The sequence below is a fragment of the Pocillopora damicornis genome, chromosome 2 (assembly GCF_964200805.1).
Source record: "Pocillopora damicornis chromosome 2, jaPocDami1.2, whole genome shotgun sequence".
NCBI lineage: Eukaryota > Metazoa > Cnidaria > Anthozoa > Scleractinia > Pocilloporidae > Pocillopora > Pocillopora damicornis.
In genome coordinates, this window is record NC_142671.1 from 2623537 (window position 1) to 2651511 (window position 27975).

The window sequence follows — 27975 nt, forward strand, 5'->3', positions numbered from 1 at the left end:
CCGACCTTTACGAGAACTTTATAACTCCGTGAACTTACCTAATTTTCGGCAATATCCAAGTTTGGCCGCCATTTTGAGGGACTTGTTTACATGAAGCGTAACAGATATAAATCAAGCAGGTAGATCTAAAACCGTCAGAAATACATACGAAAGCAATTCAAATGAACTTTACTTTCAATTCAAGCGGCAAAACTTGAAATTGTTCGTTAAACTTACCATCCCCATGCGACCATTTATCCCGACAATTCAAACACTACAACTTTCTGAATTCCCCTCGTCGATTCCACCGCAAGAAATAACCTATGCCACTCAAGCTTCGACTCGAATGTGAAGTACGAATCAAATAACATAGCTGCTTCATCTTCGCGGCAATATCACGCTGGTATTTTGATTTTCCGATCGACAAGAACGGTGATCAATAATCGATCGGTTTGTTTACCTCATAAACGTGACCGCTGACCAGCTGCTGAGTGAAAACAGTACAGTTCAGTGGCGAGGGGCGGGGTGAGGGGTGGGTGCGGGCAGATTATCAAAATATTTTTGGAAACATTCGAACATATGCATTAAAGTATCATGATAAACATTAGGATTCTCAGTCTTAATGCGAAGGCATGCTTCGTGTTGCAGACAACTTTTATTTTACTTAGTATTCTTTTTTATTTCAAATACACTTCGTTCCAAATAGGACTAGCATCAGTTCATAGATTTAAAAACAAATCTTTACCACGTAAATAAATGTGTTTAGATAATCGAGATAACCATTGAACCTATTATATCGCACCGGAAGTAACGTGTCTTGTCTTTGCCCAACTCTGAGAGCGTGGAGCAGCAAAGACGCGAGATACGAGTCTCGCGTGGAGCGGCTTCTCCATGCTCACAGGATACGCGTGGCCTCACTATCTTTAAGAAAAGTAAGAGACTGCTCGAAGTCTGTATTCCGTTCAACCATTTCATAAGAGTGACACGAGTCTTTCAATTGAGTGAGAAAGTCACAAACCCATTCTTTACCTCACGAGCGTAACCACTGACCACTCACGAATTACAATAGGCTTCTCCTTTGACGCGGAAATTTAAATCGTATCGAATATACAAAGTTATAGTGAGTTCCTTCAAATCTCCCGAACTTGTATCGCGTTGGAAACAATTACAAGTACAGGAAGAAGTCGTTCATTAGCGAGACGTTCATTATGTCTCAGGACTCCTTTTTGAATAGCAAAGATGGAAAAAACTTTGGTTCATCGTGTGGCTTAAGTGGTTTGGTACGACTGTCTGAATGCAATGACGAAGTAAAACATCATTTGATAAGCTGCCACCTGTCTAAAGAGGTTTTTAAGTGAAAATGAGCTAATCTTGGCAAAGATTGGCCTATTTCACCTCGCTCAGGAGGATAAACAAAAAAATGTGGATTTGCCATAGGCATCGCCACACTCTGGGGAAGTTTTGGAGAAGTGCAAAGGTAACATGTCAGTATCCTGATCATGATGGTGTCAGGAAGCGTATCCAAGGCAGAGATGTAATTACCTTGCATATGTCTCAGGACATTCAAAAGCTGTTTGGAGTTATTATTCCAGTGGAATCAGGTAGTCTTCAGTAACATTTTCTGTTATCTATTTTTGTCACGTGACATATCTGCTCGAAAAGAGAAGAAATTCTTTATTAGATGAAGGGTACTTAAGTACACATCACGTTGAAAAAAAATAGATCAATGTGTAAGTGCTTTTAATTACAGATGGAAATATGTACAATGTTGCTCGGTTGATAATCAATAATGTTTTTGTGGAAGATCAAATCACCTGACAACGCAATATACCTACTCATGCGTACGGTTCACAATTATTTGCGGTCAGTTTTCCTCAGTTTGTATGATTCTCATTAACCAGTATGATTAAATTTGCAGACTAAAAGACCCCTTATTTGATTGAGAATAATAAAAGTAAACCGTGCATGTCGGTTCTTAATTCCTGATGGATGCTAGTGGGCTTTACTTTAACTGAGAAATTTGCAATCGCTTACCTCAGCTCTCTGTGTCCCATGCCATAAGAAGCACACGAAAAAAGTTGATGATAGTGAGTCTTGGCTGAGACAAGAAGAATCAGAGAAGAATCTACGGTCCCCAGAAACGCCACTATTAAACACGAGACAACTAAGGTAAACTGAATTAAGTGTTATTTGTTTTATTTAAAACTATCGTTCAGATTATAAGATACCCGAAAAACTCTCCTCACCGATTTTTTTCTTACATTCTGTTAATCAAAAGTTTCAATAATTAAAAAGGCATTCTTGTTGATCGTCTTAATAGCAACAGTTTCCAGGATCCAAGGGGAACAAAAGAGAGAACAGTTTTCTGTGTAGCTAGGTAAGGCGACATGCCGGCTTTATACTTCTTCCGGCGTGATAACGATAATGATGACAACAATGGGCAAAAAACACCGTCCGCTAATGATGACGATCATCATAGTTATTAACAAATCTCAGTTATAGTCCTGAAAAAATCTCAGGGGGTCCTTTGAACAATCCGCTTAATCTCGCCCGAAGTCAAAGTCGCCTACACTCAATCTAAGGTTCGTGCGATTTTACGACGAATTTTCAATTCCGGTTTGTTGCATGCGCGACTTTTGATAGAAAAAACCTGCACGCGCCATAACTTAAAAGAACGTGTCAGCGGAATGAATCAAATCTCTATCACTTTGCATACATTCTTGGGAACAGAAAAAATTACTTAGAGCAAACCTTCTAAGTATAGTGTTCATTCCTTGCAATGGGGCATAAATAAAAGGTTCTGGTGGAAAAGACATCTTATTTTATACCACTGATGACAAGCAAAAAGGTTATATGGGCACCCGGTTAAAAATATATTGATAACTCTATTAATATCAGCTCTAATTTAAAGGAGAAAGTTATGAGAATACAGTAAAAGTTGTCTGTACCACGAAGCATGCCTTCACTGTTTAGACTGATAGTCCAAGAGCTTTTTGAGCATGTGTTCGAATATCTTATGACAATAAGCCCGCCACCCACCCCACCCCGCGATATACTGTTTTCACTTAGCGGCTGGTCAGCGGTCATGTTTATGAGGTAAACAAACCGATCGATTCCTGATCACCGTTCTTGTCGATCGGAAAATTAAAATACCAGCGTGATATTGCCGCGAAGATGAAGCGGTTATGTTACTTGATTCGTACTTCACATTCGAGTCGAAGCTTGAGTGGCACAGGTTATTTCTTGCGGTGGAATCGACGAGGGGAATTCGAACACTAGTTGTAGTGTTTGAATTGTTGAGATAAATGGTCGCATGGGGATGGTAAGTTTAACGAACAATTTCAAGTTTTGCCGCTTGAATTGAAAGTAAAGTTCATTTGAATTACTTTCGTATGTATTTCTGACGGTTTTAGATCTACCTGCTTGATTTATATCTGTTACGCTTCATGTAAACAAGTCCCTCAAAATGGCGGCCAAACTTGGATATTGCCGAAAATTAGGTAAGTTCACGGAGTTATAAAGTTCTCGTAAAGGTCGGGCCGCAAAGATTTTTTCTGTAGTTACCTTTTCTATGGCACCTACTTCCTAGCTATGTTAGTTGGATCAGTTAAGAACGCCTCACTTTTTCAAAAATTTACCTTGAATTTGATCGGTTTTGGCGTGTGTGATTTAGGCGAACCGATAAGGTGTCATTCAAGTCTCCCTGTTTCCTTGATTGACACGTGATGTTTACGAAGGTCACCTCGATAGATAAGATAGAGTTAATATACATGGCTGTGGTATTTGTTTTTTGCTGAGTTCCGTAGTTTTTTGTAAATTGTCCTCCAAAGTTGTATGAAATTAAAGTCTTGAAAAGTGTCACGACAAGCCTTCGCTCGAGTGAAATTTAATTTCCGTAAAACTCTGAAAAATAAAGAGATCCGATCAAACTGATTGTGGTTTTAGTATAGGTACATGAATGTCTTACAACACACGAGAAACGAGCGAAATCTGTGTCTCAAGCAAAATCGACCGGACCGCTCTTACAGAGACACTCTCTTAAATTTCACTTCAAAAACCGATATCGCTCTCATCGCTTCGCGATTCGTGCCGTATTCCTTCATGCACAAGTACAATTCCACGCTAAATACCCTTTCTTCGATAGTCAATCAGACCGCGAGTTTACCTTTAGCTGTGCGATTCTATAGGAAATTTCATTACCTGAAGAGAGAGTTCCGCGAACACCGATATCGCACAAATCGCGAAGCGATGAGTGCGATATCGGTTTTTAAGTGCAATTTAACGCGGAATTAACGGGCCAGGAAATAGATTTCCGTTGAATCGCATAATTCAATAAAAATAAGTAAAAAAAGAAGAACAGTAATAATATTGTTTGTTTTTATCCTGAGCGCGCGCCCCAGAAAGCCATTAAAAAGTCAGCTGTCAGATCTGTCCTGGTGTCAGCGAATGAGAAGCAAGGTCAGTCGTACACATTTGAATCTTCGACAACTTTATTTGTACATTGTGCTTGTTTTTACATCTGTTTTCAAACTTTTAAAGAAGCTTCACACTGTCTTAAGGATAATATGGTATTTCACTGAGTTTACAAGCCGTTTATCTTTAAGATCTTTTTTTAAATTTCCAAATCATTTGCTCGAGAAGGAAAATAATTTACTCCCCTTACCTATTTGGTGGCAAAACTGAAAGAAATGAAGTGTCCAAGCGAAAGCTCTAAAAGTTTAACATCGCGATTAAAGGTGTTTATTTCTTCTTCAGAATCTATGACAATCGACCCTGTCACTTCTTCCGTTGTCGCTTCTTCGTCTTGTTTGATTGAACTTTGGCTTACCATTTTATGGGCCGCTTTCTCGTTTCCGCGAGGGAAAGAGGTTTTTTATGCCTCTCCAATAATTTGTAGTTCATTTCAAAACAGGGAAGAACCTGGCTCACTTTGAAAAACGCTTTTGTTTGTTTTTGGCTCTCCATGAAGTGACAATGGTTTTGAAATCACTCAATTGACATTGTAGAAAACTTTGTTACAATTTCACGATAGTTGTTATGTTTACGTAGATGCGAAACAATATCACTTAGCCTAAATACTTCGATTCGTTGAATAATCAGAATGCGAGATTTTATTCAAATATGCGATTTTACCTTAAATATATATCTACTGTCTTTAAATTCCCATCACTTGAAGACACAAATTTTAAAAGGACACTACTTTTACTTTTGTCAATTTTATCGTTGAACTGAAATAATGCTCCATCATCTGCACACATATTGCGTGTATTCAGATGATCAGATGACAACTGTATCGTGACCGTCTTAGTTGAAATGGGCATTTAAGAAGATCCCCTTTCACTGAGAAAAAGTTCTGTATTTTTTTTCTACTTAATTCTCTGTTTTCTCTTGGCTTTAAGAAATGCATGAGGTACTGACCTCAAACCAAACAAAAGCTCAATTTCTGAATGTTAGAGGACTTGTCTATCTTGAAGGCGACAGAGGGAGGAACCGGTGGGGTTTGAATTCTGACGGCATTTTGTTATATATATATATATATATATTTATAAACCGTATTTATTCACTTAAAAGGTGCACTCGGTTACAAGACGCACCCTAAACTTTCGAAGACGATTGTGACAAGTAAGCGAAATGAAAATTTCACATAAATACCCTGTTATAAGGCGCACCTGGAATTACGGAAATTTTGTCGACCGCGTTCGCTGTACTTACAACAATTTGCTTCCCAAAGTTGATAATTACAGTGCTCCCATTCTCAAAACAAAAGCGAAAAAGTCACACATTACAAACAATAGCAAAAAAGTCACACATGGAAAATAGCAGAAAAGTCACTCTTTTTAATTCACGAAAGTCATCCTTCTCAGGAGACTGTTTTAAGTTATGGATACTAATTGATCCGTTTTTACGTTTATAATCAATACTCATCTGACCAGTTCATCTTAATCTTCGAGCATTCGTTCAGCGTACCGTAAATTTTCAGTAATTGTGCCAAGCACTACCGGCTACTGTTTTACATATTGAATGATAATGACGCTCTACAATTTGCCCAACTTTTGGCTCATCAGGAACTTTTCGCTCCAACTTTCAGTTTCGTCATACAACATCTACTGAGTCGTATTCTACAAATAAAAAAATGTCGTTTCGTATGACAGTTTATTTTTGACAACGTAAAGTGCGCATAACCTTCAATCTGACCTCGTGTTGTAGACAGCTCATGATTAATTGCACTAACATCCTTTATCTGGTATATTAACAAGACTCACAGCAAAACCATAAGGTAAGTTTATGAATATTTTCTTTTTTAAATGATGATTTCTTTTGCATTTTTCTGCCAAGTAAAATAATTTTTGAATAAAGAAATGGAGTTATATAAAATATCTATTTCGATCGTGGTATTGTAAACAGCGAAGACGAAGACCTATATGCCAAAAAGTTATTTTTCAAAGGGGTTTTCGGAACAATTTATCGTTAAACAAAATTATTTGATACAATATGTTTTATTATTATCACACAGCACAAAGTAGAGTACAGATAACGCGTGAATAGAGCACAAATATCCTGCGATATTTTGACGAGCCCTGCGGGCTCGTCAAAATACGGCACAAGTCGTAAAAATACTCAACGATACCACACACCAAAACGTCTTATAGGATACATTCATCAGGCATGATTTATATGTGATGTGTAATCGCCCGATTGTTTTGAGACAACTGATCAGATGGTAGCTTGTATACTTTTTTGTGGAAAGTATTAGTGGCCATTTTTGTCTTCAACATAATATTCTGACGTCTTGAATTTTTGCTAATGTTTATTAGTAATTGTTTCCTTAATCTACAATGATCAGAATTTTATACAGAGCTAACTTTAATTTGAGGCACTCTTCGTATTTTGTACCTTTATTAATCGCTCATGGAAAACAATTGTATGAAATATTAAGTTGATACAAGACGCGTTTATTCAAATTTCCTCCATTGGTAGACAGGAAGATCGATCTCAGTATTTGTTACGTCAGGGGGAGTCTACCAGCTGTTGAAATTCAGCTGAAATATGACGTAGCTTTTCTGTTCTCCGCCAGCTTATCATTAGGGTGCATTTGATCGCTTGCATTGGGATGAATTTTTTAGTCTAGTGACTAATAATTAACGTTACAGGTAAGGACTGGGATCTTTTTCACATACGTTTGTCGCGGGTGGGAAACAAATGGACACATTGTGTCTTACGTTTTGGCATATCTTATTTTAGTACTGACTATAGGGGAAGTCTGTCGTGTTCACCCCCGATTTCGAAATGTCATTTTTAGTCGCCATCATTCACATATCGAAAAAGAAAAAAATAAATGAATCAAAGGGCTCTTGGAGTCAGCTCATTCATGTTATGGCTTAAGTTTGTATTGATTTGTATTTGATTAAGTTTTTCGTTTGTCTCACGATGTAGTCACGTGTGATATAGATCGCAACTTTTCGACTGCATACTGCTAGTCTTCTTCAGGCAATGGTCGACTGGTATTGCGCGATCTTCTAAAGCATGATGTTCTGCTTTGATTAGTTGTTTTTCCAACAGCTCTAATTGGTGCATTTCGATCCTTGCTGTTCACTCAGTGATTTGTTCACTCAGTGATTTGTTCACTCAGTGATTTGTTCACTCAGTGATTTGTTCACTCAGTGATTTGTTCACTCAGTGATTTGCTCCCTCGGCGGTCCGCTGCCACACAGTTCTCCTGTTATTGTGTTGTTTGATCGTGAGCATCCACGCTTCTGGAATTTCTATTCCACTATCCCTGTTGATGTTGTCAGGGTGAAGTCTTATATGAATTGTCTCTTTGACCCTGCGCGTGTTGTAATAAAGGTCACGATCAATAAACTTAACTTCGTTCCAGAGTGGCTTGTGTCCGGTGTTGTGGGCATGCTCTGAAATGGTGGAAGTTTTGGTACGGCTGAGTCGTATGTCTCGATCGTGCTCCTTAATTCTGTCTTGCATAGGTCTGTCTTGCATAGGTCTTCCAGTCTCTCCGATCCACCTTTCCGCATTCACAGGGAATCCTGTAAACTACGCCATCTTGTTTAGCCGGGTCGACAGCGCCTTTTGGCCGTATTAACTGAGATCTTAGCTTAGTCTCCGACTTGAAAACAGCGCGTACGCCTTGTTGTTGTAGGCAACGGCGAAGCTGTTCGGACAGACCTTTGACATAAGGTAAAACCGCAGTAGCTTTGAACTCGTTGGCGGGTTCGGCATTGTTGTTTGGTTTTCCGATCTTGGTAAGTTTCTGCAAGAAAGAAAAAGGATAAGCATTAGAAACCAGATCAGATGACAGATGTTTTTTCTCCTTGGAGATGACGGAGGGTTTTGTTACGAGACGTTTGGCGCGCTAGTAAAGGCACTTAACAATACCGCGTTTTACTGATTGAGGGTGGTTTGAATCATACGCTAAGTATTGAAAAGTAATTATACGGCACATACGTGAAAATCAATGAGTATATACCCCTGAACGTTGAAAATTTATCAAGTGGAAGGAACAGTTTTGATCTCGGTCCGCATTTTTGTCAATAAAATGAACACATATCGGTTAAGGAGATGAAACTTACGGACCACGTGCAAAGCTGTCAATTGTTTCTTGGATATTGCACATGTGAAATATTCAATAGTGACATTTCATTTACATCTACATCTTCATTTACTTTTATTAAGTCGGTTAAATCTGTACAAACATCACACCAACCAACTCGCGCACAAAGTGAGAAGACTATATGGAGGCTTGAAATTATATTAAGAACGATTGTGATCAAGAAACGGCCGAGGAATATTCCACAATAGTGCAAATAATCGTGAAAGATAATCGCGGAAAAAGCGATTGCGTGACGCTCGGTAAGTTGTGAGATGACATGTTACACGTATCAGACAAAAATCAGTATGAATTCTCAGTCTGCGTTTTGTACCCCGTCTGCATTTTGTATTGAACGGATTGGCATTGCTGTGTTTGTCTGCAGTCTACATTTTGTATTGAACGGATTGGTATTGCTGTGTTTGTTCGAGCAAGCCTCAAGTCTGGACCGAAATATTGGAGCTTGAAAAAAATTTAGTGAAAATATCTTAGCCGCTACGATTGATTTGTGGACTGTATGTTGAAGAGGTCCCGTAGAAAAGCACAATGATAGAGCAATGATTACTTTATACCAACTGAAGACGAACGCAAACGCGCTACTTACCAATATGGCTGCATGCCTCTGATGCTCTTCCTCGTGGTCACAGCGTGGTGTTGAAATGAACCCGCTAAGAGCTTCATCGAAATTAATTTGACTTTTAGGAAGTGGGGAGGGGTAACATGCGAGACTACTTCGGTTCACGGTCCACAATGCAACTTCGGTCTATGGAATACAACCTCCGTCAACATCTGCCTCACCACAATACTTCATTCATTGCTTCCAGCATGAGTGAACTAAAAATGAGATAAGCTAGTGGCCAATTTATAAGAAAAAAATTGGCTTTTCTTGATATCGATGAACCATTTGGAACATGTACAATGTACAAAAATGATTCATTCATTTTCATTTCGTTAATGCGGTCGCCAAACGAAAGCACGCATATGATGGATAAAAACCGGATTGGTAAACTTTTTGCTTCTACGAAAAACAAACCTGTCTACTGCCGTCGACATTTCAGGCGACACGACTCCCATAATGAGAAACACTCTCAATGACTTCTATTTCGGTTTTGAAAGGCAATATTGGTCAATATTCAGATCTTTTAATTTCAATGAATGGACAGTGAATCCTTAAGTTTCCATGCTAGCGGGTATTCTCACGTTTGACTCTCCATTAAAAACATTTTTTCTTACATTTATCAACGAGGCAAATTGTATATTATTATTATATCAATTTTTAATATTTCTTTTTTAGTGCACTCTTAGAGCTCATTGAATTAAACAAGTTCAATACTTATTCGTCCGTTAATATACATGCGGTTAATCTTCCACAAACTCCTTCCACGATGCATAAGTTTCGTTGATCGTGACTTTTACTTCGTATCGTGATGACAATAGTAATGGTATTATCTGAATCGAAAGAAAACGAACAAGGATGTCGCTATAAAATGTTACGAAGGATTCAAGAGAAAGTGTTGTTTCATATCTGTAAATGTTAAACTGCGAGATATTTTCATTTTTTTCAAATTACTCCAGGTGTGATTGTTCGTTATTTTCGTTCATTATAAGAGTACATAGTTTCCTTTGGTAGACTCCCTTACTTCTTCAAGTTCACGACCCCCGAGTTTAACCCTGACATGAAGAGTCGACTCACTCGACATATCCATACAAAGTTCTTGTCAAGCCGAATAATCTCTTTTTTAATGATAAGCAACGTGGAAGTAGCTTGCTATCTCATCGCAAGAGGTCACTTTATAATAAAGCTCGGATATAACACGTACTGTCATTGGTTGAAAGAGCGTGCTCTATGAGAGTATAGAGCATACAACTGAGCTAAAGCTGTCACGCCATCTGCCAAATCGTACTATGTCCGACCTTTTCCGGGACTTCTTTCTAGCATTTCTTTCGTTAATTGAAAGTGAAATTTCGGAACAAGCGAGCAAAGGTTTGCAAAAATGCCAGGCGCAGTAATTTACGTTACTGTAACGTGAGCATAGACAAAAATCCTCAAAGATAAAACAAGATAGACAGTCCGAGTTTTTTTAACGGTTTTCACGCTCAGTTAGATTGCCAGTTTACGTACGGTAATAAAGATCAAACACAGCTAACACTTGTATAATATATAAAGTTTCGATTTCAAACAAAAAAAAAAACAGGAATGATGAAAAATATAACCTGGCATAACTGTTAAAATTCATACTAATCATGACGGTGTCAGAGCGACTTAAGGTCTATCGCGGCTAGCTAATCATGGCGATCTTCGGTCATCGCAGTGGAGCAAGCCTCAGGAACTAAATCGACTACCCTTCGAGTGAAAATATAAGAGCTTGCCCTGATTACCTTTCCGATGCGTTGAGTGGATGGCCAAATCAGTCACTGAAACCGAGTTTTACGGCGCTGTCATTCCGAGCGATCTTCATTTCTTAGTGAATTCGGCTGTTGTTCATTCATAATACACTCGCCTTGAACAGTTTGTTTTCTACTTGTCAAATGAAATAACTTGCGTATTTTTGTGAGCCACGATTTGGGCCGAATTTCACTGAACATTTCACTTTCAGATACTGTATTAGATTTGTTTTGAAAATTGAAAGTAATTCTTGGGGAATTTAACGGATTCTTTATTATAAAACAAATAAAGAAGCCTTGACTGTGCTCTGTTCTGTTGTAAAGCACGCAGGAAGCGGCTAGAACACTCAAGAAGTGGGGAGAAACACTCGACTACGTCTCGTGTTTCCCCCTACACTTCTTTCGCGCTCTAGCCGCTTCCTGCGTGCTTTACAACAGAACAGAGCACAGTCAAGGCTTTCTATTTCTTAAATAGCACGGGAAATTCATTCCTTTTTTGAAGTACATTGCATTTCCTTGCGAACGCAAAGTAAGTTCTCAAAATTTTACGTAAATTTACGAGCAACATCGTTACTTTTCCCTTTAGATTTTGTTTGTCACTATTGGCGATTTCGAAAAAGTAGCAAAACAAAAGATGCCATTTAGTTACTGAGTAGTTAAGACACAAATTAAAACCATATGTATTCGGAAATATGTAGTTTTAAATAAATCATGTTTTTGGGTTGAATCGAGAGTATGGGGATAAGTGAAAGAAAACAGTGAAATCCTATACCTTTTTGCGGAAGTCTTACGAAAAATCGCCAAATTTGTTGCTCACTTTTCCATTTTCCTTTTTTGTAACTGCCTGAGTGCGTAAACTTAGATACAACAAGTTAATGATAACGTTCGACTCAGTATTCTACGTTCTTCTCGAAAATAACTTATTTGATTTTGAATAAATAATTCCATATGCAGGCCGCTTCAAACATCCGAACAACAAATTGTCAACGTGTCATGATGATGGGTAATTTTTGGCTCCGAGAAGCGTCAATGTGTTTAGTACTATTAACTCTTACTGGCGCTTTATGGATCCTTCCATTCGTCAAAGGTGAAACATGCGATTCCAAAATCGAGAGTAAGTAGTGTTAACTTCTTCTGAATGTCCTGCTTAAAGAGCATATTTATGCGAATGTTTTCTTGTATGCATATTAAACGTGGAGAAACTGTAAAATGGCTAACAAACAAATAGCTCCCAGTCAGAGGATCCAGAGAATGTAGGTATCTTCATCAAAATGTTTAGCATGTGTAGATAAGAAAGGACGTAGATAAACTCTTGACTGATCCAGCGTTTAAATGCATGACGTTTCGCCTTCGGCCTTTTTCAGGTGGAACATAAAAGTTAAAAATTGATATTAAAAAGCTGCATTAAAACTCTTGATCAGTCAAGAGTTTGTGAACTACACTTACTAAGTTTATAAGATGGATTTATTAATGATCTTTCTCATCTTTGGATAGGCTGTAAAGAGATTGTATGTTATTGATTTTGTTTTATTATCATTTAATCTCTCCAACTCAGTCAGACCCGTTGTGGACACATCTTCAAGTCCAGAAAACAACCGATTACCCATTGGTGTCTCTATTACCCTGACTTGTACAGCAGAGCCCAGAACAATAGATAGAGGATATCACGATAGATGGGTCAGTTATATCGAGTGGTACGATCCACAGAATAAGGAAACTGGAGCTAAATGCCTGCAGCCTTCAAACAGACGTGCACACAAACTTAAATTAAGCTGCCCATTAGTGCTTAAAAATCTGACAGTTGATAAATTTGGCCGCTACACCTGCCAAGCTGGCAGTGATTACAGAAACCACTGCACAAGGAAATCGTTTGAAATAGTTATTCAAGGTAAGCAAACCAGGCTAGTCATATCTTTAATAAACAATTATTCGACGAGTGCGTGTTGGATATGCGATGATAGACGGCCAACGCGGCCCATAGGGCCGCGTTGGCCGTCTATCATCGCATATCCAAAAAGCGCGAGTGGAACAATTATTAAATCCAAAAACGCCCCGGAACATATATAAACCAATCTTCCCAACTATATTTTGCAAGAAGAAACTGAATGTTACGATGTACGAAAACGCTTCCGGTGTAACTCGTCTTTATGCACGCATATGGTATAATGACCCATAACCCATAATGGGTAAGCCAATGAAAACTCTTGAATTGCATTATCCAATTATCCAGTTTTTGATAAATGAAAATATACATCATATGTTATTTAATGCGAAGATGGATGCCGAAGATGTTTAATTTAGGAATAAGGGGGCCTCAAATAATGAGCTTCTAAGAAACTCCTGAAATGTATGGACAGGCAACTCATGATCGATACATGCAAACGGAAATTCCGCCTTGTGGCCATTGGCTAACAAGACTTGAAATGCAGTGTTCAAAGAACGAGATTATTCTCGCAGATAACGATCAAATTTGAATCAGGAGCAAATCGATTGACCTGTCCTGATACATATCTTATTACTTGGTACAATCGAACCTGTATTAAGCGGCCCCTCACTTGGAATGGTGGTGTGACCGCTTAATACAAGGGGTATTATAAAAAAAAAAAACAACAAAAAAAGCAGAAAAACGAAAGACAAAATAAACAAGCAGCAAAAAATTTTGTGAAACAAAATAAACGAATGATAATTACTAGAATTGAAAAAGAAGAAGGAGCTTACACTCCGGCCAAGGAGGGTTGGCCTGAAACAGTTCTTTCTCAGCACCTGTATCAGAGTATCAAGAGCTAGAAAAGAAGCAATGTTTTCTATAAATTTTTTATACAAAATTTTGAAGTTGTCATTTTCAGTTTCACCCGGTCCCCGTACCTCCTCAGTCTTCTTATCATCAAGACCCCCTTAGAGTTTAATTCTCTTCAAACCGGGTCTTTCGAGCGGCAAAGAAGCCTTGGGCCCCAACATCCGAAGAAAGATCACAAATGAGACAACTCATAACGTCCCATTCATTTATATTAATTATTTTTGTTTTAATTTGCTAGATGCCCAGAAACCTGAGATCGTTGAAGGTCCAAAGAACCAAAGTGTCCTGATCGGTTCCAATGCTTCCTTAAGCTGCATCGCTAGGGGTCTCCCAAGGCCAACAATCCACTGGATAAAGGACAATGCTTCATATCCTTTACAGTCTAACCCCAGAGCACGTGTTATTCCGGACGGTCGAGCGAATCGCAGCCAGCTTTTAATAACGAGAGTAGAGATGGAAGACTATGGAAAATATCAATGCATTGCTAATAGCAGCATTGGAAGAAGTCAATCAGGAGTGGCTGTCTTACAAAAAGGTGAGATGTTTTTCATAAATGGAAAGGAAAAAAAAACAGGGTAAGAGGGGTCCTTCTTAATTACAAGCGCTGTACTGTTTGTTACTACATTTTTTTTATCATTTATCCATAGTAACTCCTACTCCCACCCCCGTGAACAGAAAGCCAGAAAATTCAGCATCTCAGACAACTATAGTCGCTGTATCATGCACTTTGGTAGCTGCAGTTATTTGTGTAGTCACTGGGTTTGTGTGGAATCGGCGTAAAAATCGTGATAAGGAGGTAAATAATACGTTACGTGATATCCCCACACAAGGTAATGATCTCCTCTGTCCGTCATACGACTTTGCTTGTGCTGATGTCCGGAGGAATGCTGGGATTGACCAGCCAAGAAACATGCAGTTTCCTCAGGGGGTAAGATGCAGAGTCGAAAGAAACTTCCCAAATTTAACTTATTATTATTATTATTATTATTACGACCTCTTTTCCCTTTCATGATGATTTTCGTCAGTTTGGTCTTATTTTTCTGTCCCTACTTCGTGTACTCCAAATTATCCTTTCCTCCACTTTGGGTCTGTAAATATCTCATGCATAAACAAGCAAGGGCCTGCACGACCCATATTCACGGGGTTTATGAAGCAGTTAAATCTGAAAAAAATGTTCCCATACCTTTCATACCTTAAAATTATCACATTTGAGGATTATGGTTGTGAAAGATGGTGCGTCTATTTCAGCTAAACTGGTTTCCTTCCTTATCAAACAAACGCTATTTAAATCACATTTGACTGGTAAATCAAAGCGCGAGAGATTTCAGTTCGTCGAGTTTAAATGCAGGATTATGAAAGGATCTCAAACAAATGATGATGATGATAAAAGCTAAACACGCTTATTGGATAGATATCACAAATGCCTATTCTCTTCAATTATATAACAGGGACGAAAACGTGCAACAAAGTTGTATCTGAAAGAAGGCCAAAAGTTGAAAAATGGGGTACAGAACCTTGAAAACAATCGGTCGCCCAATAGCCAAACCATCGAAATCCCCGCGGAAAGGCTCCCGTTAGTGGGGGATGGAGTTGGAGACAGACTGCCTCCAGACGGAAGCGAGTGGGATGATTTGGTGCAAGGAATGAAAGAAAGAAGTCAAGAGAGATTAGAGTCGGGTGAGGGGATTGCTGGTGGTCGCATTTTCACAACTGATAAACACCTGGGTGTCGACGAACAGCGGGATTGTGGAGAGATATCTCAAGAGACCGAGGAAGAATCTGAAAACTTGGAAAATCTTGAAGTGTTCGATGAAATACTCGGAGAAGGCGAATTTGGAATCGTCTATAAAGGTTGCTATAGTGGGAAAGACGGAAATATAACAGATGTAGCTGTGAAGAAGCTAAAAGGTAGGTACACGAATCGAAATGTCTACCTGTTATATCTTAAGTACAGTGGTGACCTCAAAACGGATTTTTCTTTCTCGAAGCTATGCACCATCTTAATTTTTTATCATTTTACTTTTCTTGGAAAAAACCCATAAAGTCTGCTATTGTCCCCTCTGAACGCTTTCTGTAGCCTTAACCAAGCCAGTTTTTCTCCATACATAATTTTGTTACCATAGCCAGATGGAATGAGCGAACTACGTAAAATGAAGAAATATAAGAAACTCCCTTGTTTTTCTTTCTCTATGTCATTGTAGACCCTAGTGCCACTGCCAAAGAAACCCTGCTTAATGAGATAAGGACCTTAAAGCAAGCTGGGAAACATCCTAATATTGTCACTTTGATTGGCACGCGGATAGAAGGAGGTAAGTCAGTTTACGACGATACAACGTATTAGAAATATGCATGTTTACTTGGTGATTGATATAAACAAGGTAATGTTTCAGCCGTGTGTAAGGTCAGTTAGAACAGTGCATGTACTGACCTTATGATTAAAGAAAGATAAGAACATATTTTTGTGGGCGTAATTCAGGGAAGTTAATGCGGAATTTTTTTCCTTTTTTTTTGGGCACTAGCTAAACTTAAATTACCAACGAATCATCTTTTGATCAACCCAAGGTGCCAGTTACGTCCAATTTCGTTCTCTCGTCAACTCTTTTGTGTTTGCTCTACTCTCTCAAGGAAACGTTCTTGTGGTCACTGAATTAATTCATGGTGGCAGTCTGGAAAATCTTTTGAGGGCGCCAGGGGAAAGGAACAATTATCATAACGTCTGCTGTAAGCTGAATGACCGGCAACTGGTCACAATTGCGTTTCAGATCGCCATGGGAATGCAGCACTTAGAGGAGAGAAAGGTAAGACTCGCTGGCAGTGTGTAGAAATAAATGTAAAATTAAAATTTGCCAACTTTCCATTAGAGATGACTTCTCTCAAGAAATTACAAAAAGTTTATAATCTCTTGCTGCACTAAATATAACGCGGGCAGTTCGAGGTTGTGAAGTGGCTTAAGGACGCATTCAGGACCTTTTACATTTTGTTATAGGCCACCCAATCATTCGTGAGGCTCTGTTAAGCAAAGTATTTTTAACACGGGCAATCCCAGTTTGTAAATTGGCTTCAGGAGCCATTGAGGATCTTTCGCACTTTCGTATGGGCCACTCAATCATTGAGCATCTCTAAGCAAAAAAATTATACATTGTCCTCTCTCACAGTTTGTCCATCGCGACCTAGCAGCAAGGAATGTTTTAGTTGATGCTAACTTAGTGGCTAAAGTTGGAGACTTTGGATTAGCCAGGGACATATCCGCTGCTGGTATATACACCATAACCTCCAGCGTAAGTACGCTGTGCAATCAATATCAACGACTAAACAGAAAAATCAAACAAGCCAAAATGCATTTAAATTGATGCTCTTCCTTGGTACAATCGAGCAGAAGAAATTTATTTCTTCTAATGATATAACTTACAATGACACTCTCAACGAGCTGTGTATTATGACACGTTTACTTAACTTGACACAGCAATTACAATTTCTTCGAATGTGATTAATAGATTAGGCGCTTTATGTTTCACAGATTTTTCCGTTGATTGTAATCGGACAGTTGGATGTAATCGAACACCTGTAATCGGACAGTTACAGCAGCCAATTCTACCATACTCACTCAGCTAAATCCACCAAACGCAGAATAGATTATTTTATCTATAGCGACAACCACTTACCCAACCAAACAGAGGAGTTTCGTGACAAAACAAATCGGACTCCTGTTAGTTTCTGAACTTATGATAATATTAACAATAACAATAGCAACGGCCACGGTAACTATTACTCTGGATTTTACTAGAAATTAAGAAAAGAAAAGAAAAGAACTCGCTTACTATTAATAAAGGCACCCTTCCGTTTCATAAGTCATCCGCTTTCCAGTTTCAAAGGGCATTGCCTGCACTACAAACAGATGCTTTCTCACATTAATCTATCTTTTCAACAGGGCAAGGTTCCGTGGAGATGGTCGTCGTTAGAATCTCTACGAGATCTGCATTTTACATCCATGAGTGATGTGTAAGTTTTACTTTGTATATTTAATACTGTTAAATTTCTGTCTCTTGACTATAAAGTCGGGCGTATTGCCTAGTTGAAAGGATTTCCAAAAAAAAAAAGCATCTGCCTCGCGCTCTGGTATATCCCTTGGAGCATTATTATAGTTGCATCTGGGCTTCCTTTTACGTTATTTGTTCGTCTTCATGTACATGTACATGCATGGTGTATCTATACCTAATTGCATTTATGGACACACCATGGGAACTTAGTGTGACTTAATGAATTCCTTCCTTCCAATCGAGCATCATATGCACATTTTACCTGAAATTAATACAAGAGGCAAGGTCCACATAAAAGGAAAGACTCAACGAAGTTTTGAATGATGTAAATATCCATGAAACACTGAAAGAATACAACGAGATTCAATCTGTAATTAATTCAACGCTAATTGTTCGAATTATTTATTCATTGAAGTTATTAACCCTTTCACTCCCAAGGTCTCATTAGTAAGTCTCTTTACTGTCTGCCATACAATTCTTTAGATTTTATGCGGAGAATTTGGTATGGGTTTAATGTCACGAAGCCAGGAGAAGATTCTTGTTTTCCTTTTAAACACTTTATTATTTATCTTAAACTTCTGAAAACCTTACCATCTCGAACCTTATATATAATAGCCGATTACTTATTTCTGAAATACTATTTTTAGCAGCAAGAACATTCTAGACGCTAATGATGACATATCCTTAAAATAACTCGATAGAATGTTTCGGAATAATGAAGAAGTTTCTAGCTCAGCTTGTGCAATAGCGTTGTGGGAAATCACTGTTCTATTAATTTCTAGAGACTTCGTAACATTCTTTCCCCCTTAAGTCGCTAACAGCGGCCCAAGTGATGAGCCATCAGCATTGCCATGTCGTACTCCAGGTCGATGCCGTATTTCAAATTGGTACTGCAGGGTAGCGATTGCCCATCGCGTCAACCTCTGGTTTTTGTCTTTCTTGACTGTCATCTAAGGCAGTAAATCCCTCTACCGTCTCAGGCTTCTGCCATTTCTTCAACAAGTTAACATGGTACACTTTCTTCTCTCTACGCCTTCCTGGAGTCTGTACCCCGTAATCAACTTCAGATACTCTTCTCATCACTTTATACGGGCCATTCCATTCAAGTTGCAACTTACTTCTCCTTGCGGGTTCAAATATTGGTACTTCATCTCCCACTTTGAGATCTTGTGGTTTGAACTTCTTGTCATAATAATTTTTCTGCCTCTTCTGCGCTTTGGTCACATTTTCATTGACTAGTTCTGAAATTTCCTTTAGACATCTTCTCATCTCCAAAACATGGATGTTAACGTTCTCTTTCTCACCTTCGTAACCAACCCAGGCCTCTTTTAGGATATCAAGGGGTTCACGTACTCTCCTTCCATAGAGGAGCTCAAAAGGAGAAAACCCGGTCGACTCTTGAGGGACTTCTCTGTATGCAAAGAGTAGGTGAGGAAGGTGCTCATCCCAGTCCTTCTGATTATTTGCTGTGAATTTTCTGATCATCGACTTAAGTGTTCTGTTAAATCGCTCCGTTAGGCCATCGGTCTGTGGGTGATACGGGGAGGTCCTCAAACGACTAATGTTCAACATGAGGTACATTTCTTGCAACAGACTCGACATAAAGTTTGACCCTTGGTCTGTGAGGCTCTCGTCAGGAATCCCAACCCTTGCAAACACTGACACTAGCTCTTTGGCGATTGTAGTAGCTTCCGTGTTAGGTATGGGTATAGCCTCTAGATAACGCGTCGCATAATCGCAAATTGTAAGAATATATTTGTTGTGAAAAGATAGAGGGACCGCAGCCAGGATAAAACATCTTGTAAAATTTAAAAAACGATCTCTGGCTAAAACTTTTAAAATACGAGCTTTCGGCTGTTCGCGCTACAGCCTTCAACGGGTAAAATGATAAAAAGGTAAGAAATACTAGGTGTGAAGTACAAAGTAAAAAATTAAAAATGCTGATAACTAAGAATGTTTGTTAAAAAGAATGTTGTATTGTCCGGGCAAAGGACAGGAATTGTTGTCCGCATTGGGAGTTAACTTGGAATGCCACGCTTCTAGTGTTTTTCTTGTTCTAAAACTGCCTTTGTCAATAATAGATGCATTATCAAAGTCTATTGCGTGACTATTGGCCCAGACGTGATTGGAAATTCTTGAGCCTTTTGCCGCGGTTTTCACATTTCTGAGGTGTTCTTTCTTTCTTGTGTTGAAGGCCCTGCCAGTCTCACCAATATAACACCATGAACAGTCACCACAAGGAATTTTATAAACAACATTTGTTTGCGATTCCAACGATGGTCGAAATTTTGGAGCCGGGAACTGTTGTTGGAGGGTGATGAGTGGTTTGTTCACCACTGTGATGTCGTGTTTTTTGAGGACACGAGTCAGAGGTTCTGTTACGCCTTTAATGTATGGAAGAGAGGCGAACGACTTGCGTGATTCGGACGCCTCGACCATCTTGAAAAATGTGCCAACAAGTTCCTCCGGGGACAACACTGTTGAGCGTCGGGTTTTTTTGGCCTGGATGTTTTTAATGAAATTCGATGGATAACCATTAGATTCAAGTGCTGAATAAACTCGATTTAGTTCTCGTTCTTTTCCTTCGGAGGAGTTGGGTAGCTTTAGGGCTCTGTGTAGAAGAGTTGCTGCTGTGCTGGCCTTGTGTTTATTATCATGATGAGAATTGTAGTCTGAATACTCCTTCCTGTCCTTTGCCCGGACAATACAACATTCTTTTTAACAAACATTCTTAGTTATCAGCATTTTTAATTTTTTACTTTGTACTTCACACCTAGTATTTCTTACCTTTTTATCATTTTACCCGTTGAAGGCTGTAGCGCAAACAGCCGAAAGCTCGTATTTTAAAAGTTTTAGCCAGAGATCGTTTTTTAAATTTTACAAAATATATTTGCTGCCATTGTTGCTCCTCGGGAGTGGTCTAATAATATCCATAGCTATTCTCTGGAAAGGTTTCTTGATCAATGGCAGAGGGATCATCTCAGCTCGTGCTTCATATCTCTTTCCTTGCGCCCTCTGGCAAACCTCACACGTACGGCAATGATTGGCAACATCCCGGAACACACCAGGCCAGTAATAGCGCTGTAATACTCTATCCTTGGTTTTGTTGATTCCAAGATGACCAGCTGAGGGTATATCGTGTGCAAACATAAGAACTGTGCCGCGGCACTGTAGGGGAAGTACCAACTGTTCCACAGATCGAATATCTTCACTGTCGCTCCCTTTTGGTACCCACTGGCGATATAACAAGCCTTGCCTGTAAAAGAAAGTTGTTTCTGATCTTGTTTCCTCCTGCTGCTTAGGTTTTCTTGCTAAGGCTCTCGCTTTCTCTAAAGTTGGGTTTTCTGACTGCCACTTCTGAATTATCTAAGGACCTGCATCCTCAGGATTAATACTATCTGATGCGGCGGTTTTGGTTTTGGGTTCTTCTTCCTCAGCTTTCCTAATCTCATCTTGTATGTTTCCCGGTTCCCTGATTTGTTCTGTAAAATCACTCTCAGCTTCCTTTTTGTCAGCAAGTCTTATTTTCTCAGCAGCTTCCGCTTTGCTCTGCTTTTCAGCCTCTTTTCTTGTCTGTGATCTTGTCATAACGGCAAGATTGTGTGTACACTTTGATTGGCTTGCGATTTCTTATGACAAGTCAACGTCCTCTATCCCTATTAAAACATCAACTGGTACTCCTGGTACAAGAGCTACCTTAGTCTTCTTTATCCGACTACCCATCTCCAAATCCACTTCTGCTGTTGGATAATCCACTGAATCTCCATGAACACAAACAACGTTGATAGTCTCTCCTTCATTCCATTTTTCGTTCTCCACAAGATCAGCTTTCACGATAGTTGTGTAGCTACCGGTATCAACAAGCATCTTTACACTTTTTCCCTCGATTTTGCCTTCAAGCATGCACTTGCTGTTACTTGGGTTGCATACTCGCTCTCGACATGATTCACTGACAAAAGCAGGCTTGGCATCTGCTTTAAAATATTGGCGTGGTTGTTCTTTGAGGGCAAACTATTGCAATGTGTCCCCATTTCTTGCAATTGTAACACTGTTAAGAATATATGAAAGTCATATATTTGAACTGCGGATAAAGACGTGAATGAAAGTGATCCTCGCAGTAATGTGCACTACTTAGGCAGTAGTGAAAATAAGGCCTGAAAAAAATTCAGGCCTGTACGAGATTTGAACCAAATCCCGTACGGGCCTGAATTTTTTTCAGGCCTTATTTTTACTACTGCCTAAGTAGTGCACATTACTGCGAGGATCACTTTCATTCACAATTGTAACACTGTTTCTCACCTTAAGTATTTGTTTTGCTTCGAGGCGGTATGTTGCGTACTTCTGAAGGAGGAGCTCTGAAAAAAGGCCTTGATGATTGCTATTTTTCCTGTATCACTTTTACGGCAGGTTCACCTTGTAGTGTTGGGGTCTGCTTAATTTCTCATAAGAAGGCTTAGTTCCACGGGCTAGAACGTAGTCATCAGCCATTTGTGCGGCTTCTTTCGCTGACTTAGGCTTTCTTTTTTTAAGCCAAACTGATAGATCAGTCGACACTCCTTGAAGAAATTGTTCCAAAATTATCAAGTCTCTGAGTTCCATCTCTTGCGACTTTGTCCAGCGCTGGAAGTGTTCTTCCAAACGATTGAAGTATTCATGATGTGACTCGCCTGGCTTGTAAGAATCATTTCGAAATCTCAGACGATACGTTTCAGAGTTCACGTTGTATCGTTGCAAGATGGCATGTTTTACTTCGTCATATTTCGTAGACTTTTCAGTGGGAAGGGATGAAAAAGCTTTCAGGGCCTTTCCAGATAATACACCAGTTAACTGTGTTGCCCAAATAGTTTTCGGCCATTTGTAGAGGGTGGCCACTCTCTCAAACAAATCTAAAAGCTTTCGATGTCTTCCCTTTCTGTGAACTTTTGAAATACTGGTTTTGGTAGCTTTACAGTGTCCTTTTCCTTTTTGGAATCTGCTAACTCTTTCATCAGTTCTAGCAGGAACCTCTGCTCTTTCTTTCTTCCCATTTTTTCCATTTCTCGTTTTTCTTGCCTTCTTAATTCTTTTTCTTTCGCTATTCGATCCTCCTTTTCTCTTTCTAGCCATGGCATCTGCATTTCTTGCCTCTGAATAAGCATCTTCATAATTTGAACGTTTACTTCCGGCTGAGATGTATTTTCCGGTTAAGAAATCACCACTGTATCACCAGTTTTCAGCTCCATAAACTCACTCAAAAGATCAATCAACTCTGCTTTGTTTTTACTACCGAAGTCAATGTGTCTCTCCACGCACATTTCCTTCAACCTATCAAAGGTAAGAGGTAAGTGTATTCAACTCCTCCGTCTGGTTTCGTATTCCATAGCTTCGAAATCCACTGCTTCTATTCTTCTGTGAGTCCTTGCTTACTGACGTAAAACCTCGGCAAGGTTATCCCACCGTTGCCACCAAATATGTCACGAAGCCAGAAGAAGGTTCTTGTTTTCCTTTTAAACACTTTATTATTTATCTTTAACTTCTGAAAACCTTACCATCTCGAACCTTATTTATAGTAGCTGATTACATAATACTTATTTCTGAAATACTAGTTTTAGCAGCAAGAACATACTAGACGCTAATGATGACATATCCTTAAAATAACTCGATAGAATGTTCTGGAATATGGAGAAGTTTCTAACTCAGCTCATGCAATAGCGTTGTGGGAAATCATTGTTCTATTAATTTCTAAAGACTTCGTTACATTGAACAAATAATCTCCTTCTTGATATTTCATCTCATCACTTGCCTGCTTGATATTGTATCGAAATTGTAAGGAGAAATTCTGTCTTGGTCACCAATGGGAGTTGAAGGGCTAAGGCTATGACACATATTTGCATGCGCAGGTGGTCATTTGGTATAGTTCTATGGGAAATCGCCACTTATGGTAAGTGTGATGTGTTACTATGTGCGACTTAAAAGGACATCCTAAGAACTACAAATCATGTTCTCGTCATAAGGCTCCAATCCATAAAGCAACCCAAAGTTAGCAAGGCTCTTCTGAAAAGCTATACACAAATATCTTCATTTTGAAAATGATTATTGCCAGTCAAACAAAACTGAACAAGATGAGAAGGACGCTTCCAGGTATAGGTTGTGCTTGTGTCAAACATATTATACGTGCTATATCTTATTTGTCACAGTGCTGCACTTAATTTTATTGATCTAAATGAGCCACAATAAGTCTTAGCAAGTTTCTATTTATTTACAAAGTTATTGCTTAAATACTTATTGTCTTAAATGATATTCTTTAAAAAATGAAATCGGTAAATCATATCTTCTTTCCGCCAAATAGGTGAGTTGCCATACCCTGACATCACATCACCAATTGCCTTAGTAACTCGACTTGCTTCGGGATACCGGATGCCTCGTCCCGATCGATGTTCAGAAGAACTGTAAGCTTTGAAGTCTTAAATAATGCTAGTTAAATTAAATTGAGTCATTTAATTTGAAAAAGGCTTCAAATAATGGACATTTGCCTCCCGGATTCCTTTAAAAATAATTGAAAAGCGTTTTACTCTTCCAGCCAAGTCTCGCAAGATCCGCTGACACCCACTTTTTCTCGTTGAAAATCAAAACGATGCGTTGAATCAGTCGTGATGATTTAAAAACAATTTGTACATCGAAACAGATGTCACATTCGGCCAATAAGTGATCTTTTCGATGATTATTGTCATGAGTTCAAAATCACCTCTTTGACGCTTGGTATGGTCCATTCAGATGCTGGGAGTATCAGCTGCAAGACAATTTTGGCTAATACTGTATTGAATTTTTTAGATATGAACTCATGAGTTCTTGTTGGAAAGAAAATCCTTTGATGAGACCAGCCTTTTCGCGGATCGCTCAACAGCTGAAGAATTTTTTGCGAGAAGTGAAGGTAATAAATGGTCGTATGTAGAAGGTTTTTATCTCTTCCCATCCTTTCGCTCTTCTTAAAATTATATCTGCCCTCTTCTTCCTCCTTCCATTTATTCATCTTTGCTTCCCTTCACCCTTCCATGGATACCTCTGTCACTGTCAGTCGTTCTGATAAACCTTTTGTCTCCAACTGCAGCTATCCACTTATCCAATCGTACACATAGTCATCCATCCACTTGCTTTTCCGTCTATCTATATGACCTTAGCTTCCATTCGTTCTTTTTTTTGCTTGTTCCTAAGTTCATTCTATGCTTAGATTTAATCCTTATACTGTACAACCGTTATTTCTATCCTCATTCGTATTTTTGGTGACTTATTTATTCAGAGGACATATACAAATATCACAGAGGTCAACAATGGAGAAGCTTGATGACACCCTGACGCTGAAGCAAACACCTCATTTTATTTGAATGATAGTAAGAAGATAACCACGAGATCTCAAATAAGCGCATAAACCCAAAAATTTAGAATCAATTTTATTTTCCTTTGTAGAGGAAAGTACTCCTCACAATAGATACTGCAAATCGTAACAGAGAATAAAACGGTGCATCCTGTATTACTTACGATGCTGAAGTGGCTAAGAATCATCGCTATCGCGTAAATAGACTAAATTAACGTGGATTGCATTAACTCTGAAAAAATCTAAGCACGTATCTGATTTAGCTTAAAACAGGTCCTCCTTAATAGTGTTACCGCGCGAGTGCTTTCTTCGCTCGCTGGCGGACTACTCTTCTTCCGTGCTCTAGCCGCTTCCAGCTTGCTTTACAACAGAATAGAACGCAGTCCAGCCTCCTTTATTTGTTAAATAAAAGATGGACCTTTTGAAAGATAATGACTTTCGAAGTTGCTCGCGTACTTTCCTTTGTACGAAAAAGCACTCGCACCGAAGCTCTTATAATGACGACCAGCGCAAGTTTAATCGGTCAAAGTAGTGACATATCTTGTGGGAAAGGCTTACTCAGGCTTACTGCGATGCAACATAATTAACTGCACCTCGACAATCATTAATCATCACTGGAGGGCGGACCACTACTGCAACAACCAAAGTATACGATAAATGTTTAGAGCTTGTGGTGTTTTCTTTCCTTTCACAAAAAACAGATTGCGTATGTTAGTTCTATTGCCATTTTGTTGCTTCTTAGTTTTTTTTTCAAATTTTTTGTTAATTTTTTGTCTCAGTGCGATCAAATACGCCACGATTGAAATAAGTTTAATTAAGTGAAACTGAAACCATCAACCTTTCTCTTGGGTGGTTTAATAATATGTGTTTTGATCTTTTATCATTGTAAAACAATCTCTTCTTTAAATAAAGCCATCGCTGAAAGCTACTGAAGCCCTTTACCTAGTCCTAAAGATATTTAGGAAGCTAGACACTACCATTTCGGGCCAAGCGTTAATGGTAGAGGTTGATGGTTCCCGAAGTACTCCCAGAAGTTTTTGTGTCAAAAGCTGTTATTGGAACCCTACCTCTAGTAATTGGCGATAAAACTATCACAGAATATTACAATCAAGAGTTCACAAGAGAGCTAACGAAGGGTGGCCTTCGCAAGCAATGTTAAGACAAATAAAAAACATAAAAAAAACACCCACCAAGATAAGAAGAAAATTGTCCCACAATTTTCATGGTTTCGAACCTGGTTAGTTAACGGGTGACAGCCAGACAAGAATATAACGTAGTTGTGAAATACCAACGAACCCAATAACTAATCTGAACAGACGAACACAACAGCCGATTCTATTTTGGCCTTTTCTACTGCCTGGCAGCTGCCAAGTAGTGACTGGCGGAAACTCGCCTCGTCTAAGTTGTCATCTTTAAACTGGACAACATCAGATCATATCATCGCCAGCTACGGGTGCATCGCCCACATCGAGGCATTTTCGCTCCATTTACTGCACTTTTTCTTCAACAACTTGAACATCTCACACGTCTGTGACGTCTGTCGATCGCCTGCATAGCAACCAAGTTCTTTCCACCCGTGGCTCTATTCTGTCCTTCTCTTGGTGTTTTACTGACGTAGCTTCAATCACTTTTGGATTCTGTCTAGATCATATCCCTGTTTTCTTTTCCTCAGTTGGCAAAACAAAATAATGTTCACTCTGATCGACAGCGGAAGGCAGGCCATTAAAGGAATCATGATTGCTCAATTAAGTTCTAAAAACTGAAGAAATATAACTTTGGTCAGATCTTACGTGTGAATGGTGTTTACGCACGTGCCTTGTGGAGGGACTCGGTTAAAATAATAACGAAAACAATACAAGTAAGTCTGGAATTGTAGAGAAGGAGGAGGAGTCAGTTAAGATATACAAAGAAATGTAGAAACAACATCAACTTCTTAGACGTCACTTTCAACCTGAACAAAAACACCCACCAGCCCTTCACAAAGCCTAACACCACCCTACAATATGTCCACCGCAAAAGCAACCACCCACCAACCACCACAAAGAACATACCCGCCGGTATCAACGAAAGACTGTCATCCTTCGACCAAGCCGCTCCTCCATACCAAAAAGTACTCGACGAATGCGGATACCGTTACACTCTACACTACGAACTACCCACAACTAACAAACGAAAAAACAGACAACGGAGCAACATACTCTGGTACAACCCCTCACTCGATAAAAACGTCAGCACCAAAATCGGACTCAGATTCCTTGCCCTAGTAGACAAGCACTTCCTAAAAGACCACAAACATAGAAAAATCTTTAATCGTAACACAATCAAGATCAGTTACAGCTGTATGAATAATACTGAGCAGATCATCGACAACCACAACAAATGCATTTTTAAATTCATGCAAACACATCAATGACACCGCAGATAACACCAACATAAAAGACACCAAAACTTGCAACTGCCGACAGAAGAACACATGCCCACTTAACGGAAACTGTCTCCAATCATCACTAATCTACTGAGCCACTATCGCATGTAAGGAAAACAGCACCACTGAAACATACATCGGACTTACATAAAACAACTTCAAGACTAGATACAGAAACCACACCAAATCATTCTGACACACAAACACAGAAACTCTACTGAACTCAGCAAACATATCTGGACCCTTAAAGAAACTAACATTGACCACTTCATTTCATAGTGCATCCTTTCATCAGCCTCAAAGAAAAACTACTTATCATCCGCCGACCTGAATTATCATCACTCAATAAACGTAATGAACTATTGTCCTCATGCCGCCACAGTAACAAAAGCCTTACTGCGT

General features: G+C 39.1%; 1 protein-coding gene across 7 annotated transcripts; it reads left to right on the plus strand.

The window, feature by feature from the left end:
• Window positions 1-3057: 3057 nt before the first annotated feature.
• Window positions 3058-26067, plus strand: LOC113671646 (fibroblast growth factor receptor 3). 7 transcript variants are annotated; one of them, XM_089196985.1, is made up of 16 exons: window positions 3058-3301; window positions 3393-3479; window positions 4368-4437; window positions 11918-12077; window positions 12519-12851; window positions 13999-14295; window positions 14408-14556; window positions 15209-15668; window positions 15962-16069; window positions 16386-16558; window positions 16916-17038; window positions 17689-17759; window positions 23677-23717; window positions 24126-24225; window positions 24608-24707; window positions 25074-26067. In XM_089196985.1, exons 3-16 carry the CDS (start codon window positions 4426-4428, stop codon window positions 25116-25118), a joined length of 2172 nt encoding a protein of 723 aa, XP_089053111.1. In that variant the 5' UTR covers window positions 3058-3301; window positions 3393-3479; window positions 4368-4425; the 3' UTR covers window positions 25119-26067. The 7 variants fall into 7 exon arrangements, 6 of the variants coding, with proteins under 6 accessions (XP_089053111.1, XP_089053109.1, XP_089053113.1 ...); XM_089196983.1 differs by having other exon boundaries at window positions 3073-3301; window positions 14408-14688; XR_016183823.1 differs by lacking the exon at window positions 23677-23717 and having other exon boundaries at window positions 3073-3301; window positions 14408-14688; window positions 25074-25575.
• The last annotated feature ends 1908 nt before the right edge of the window (window positions 26068-27975 follow it).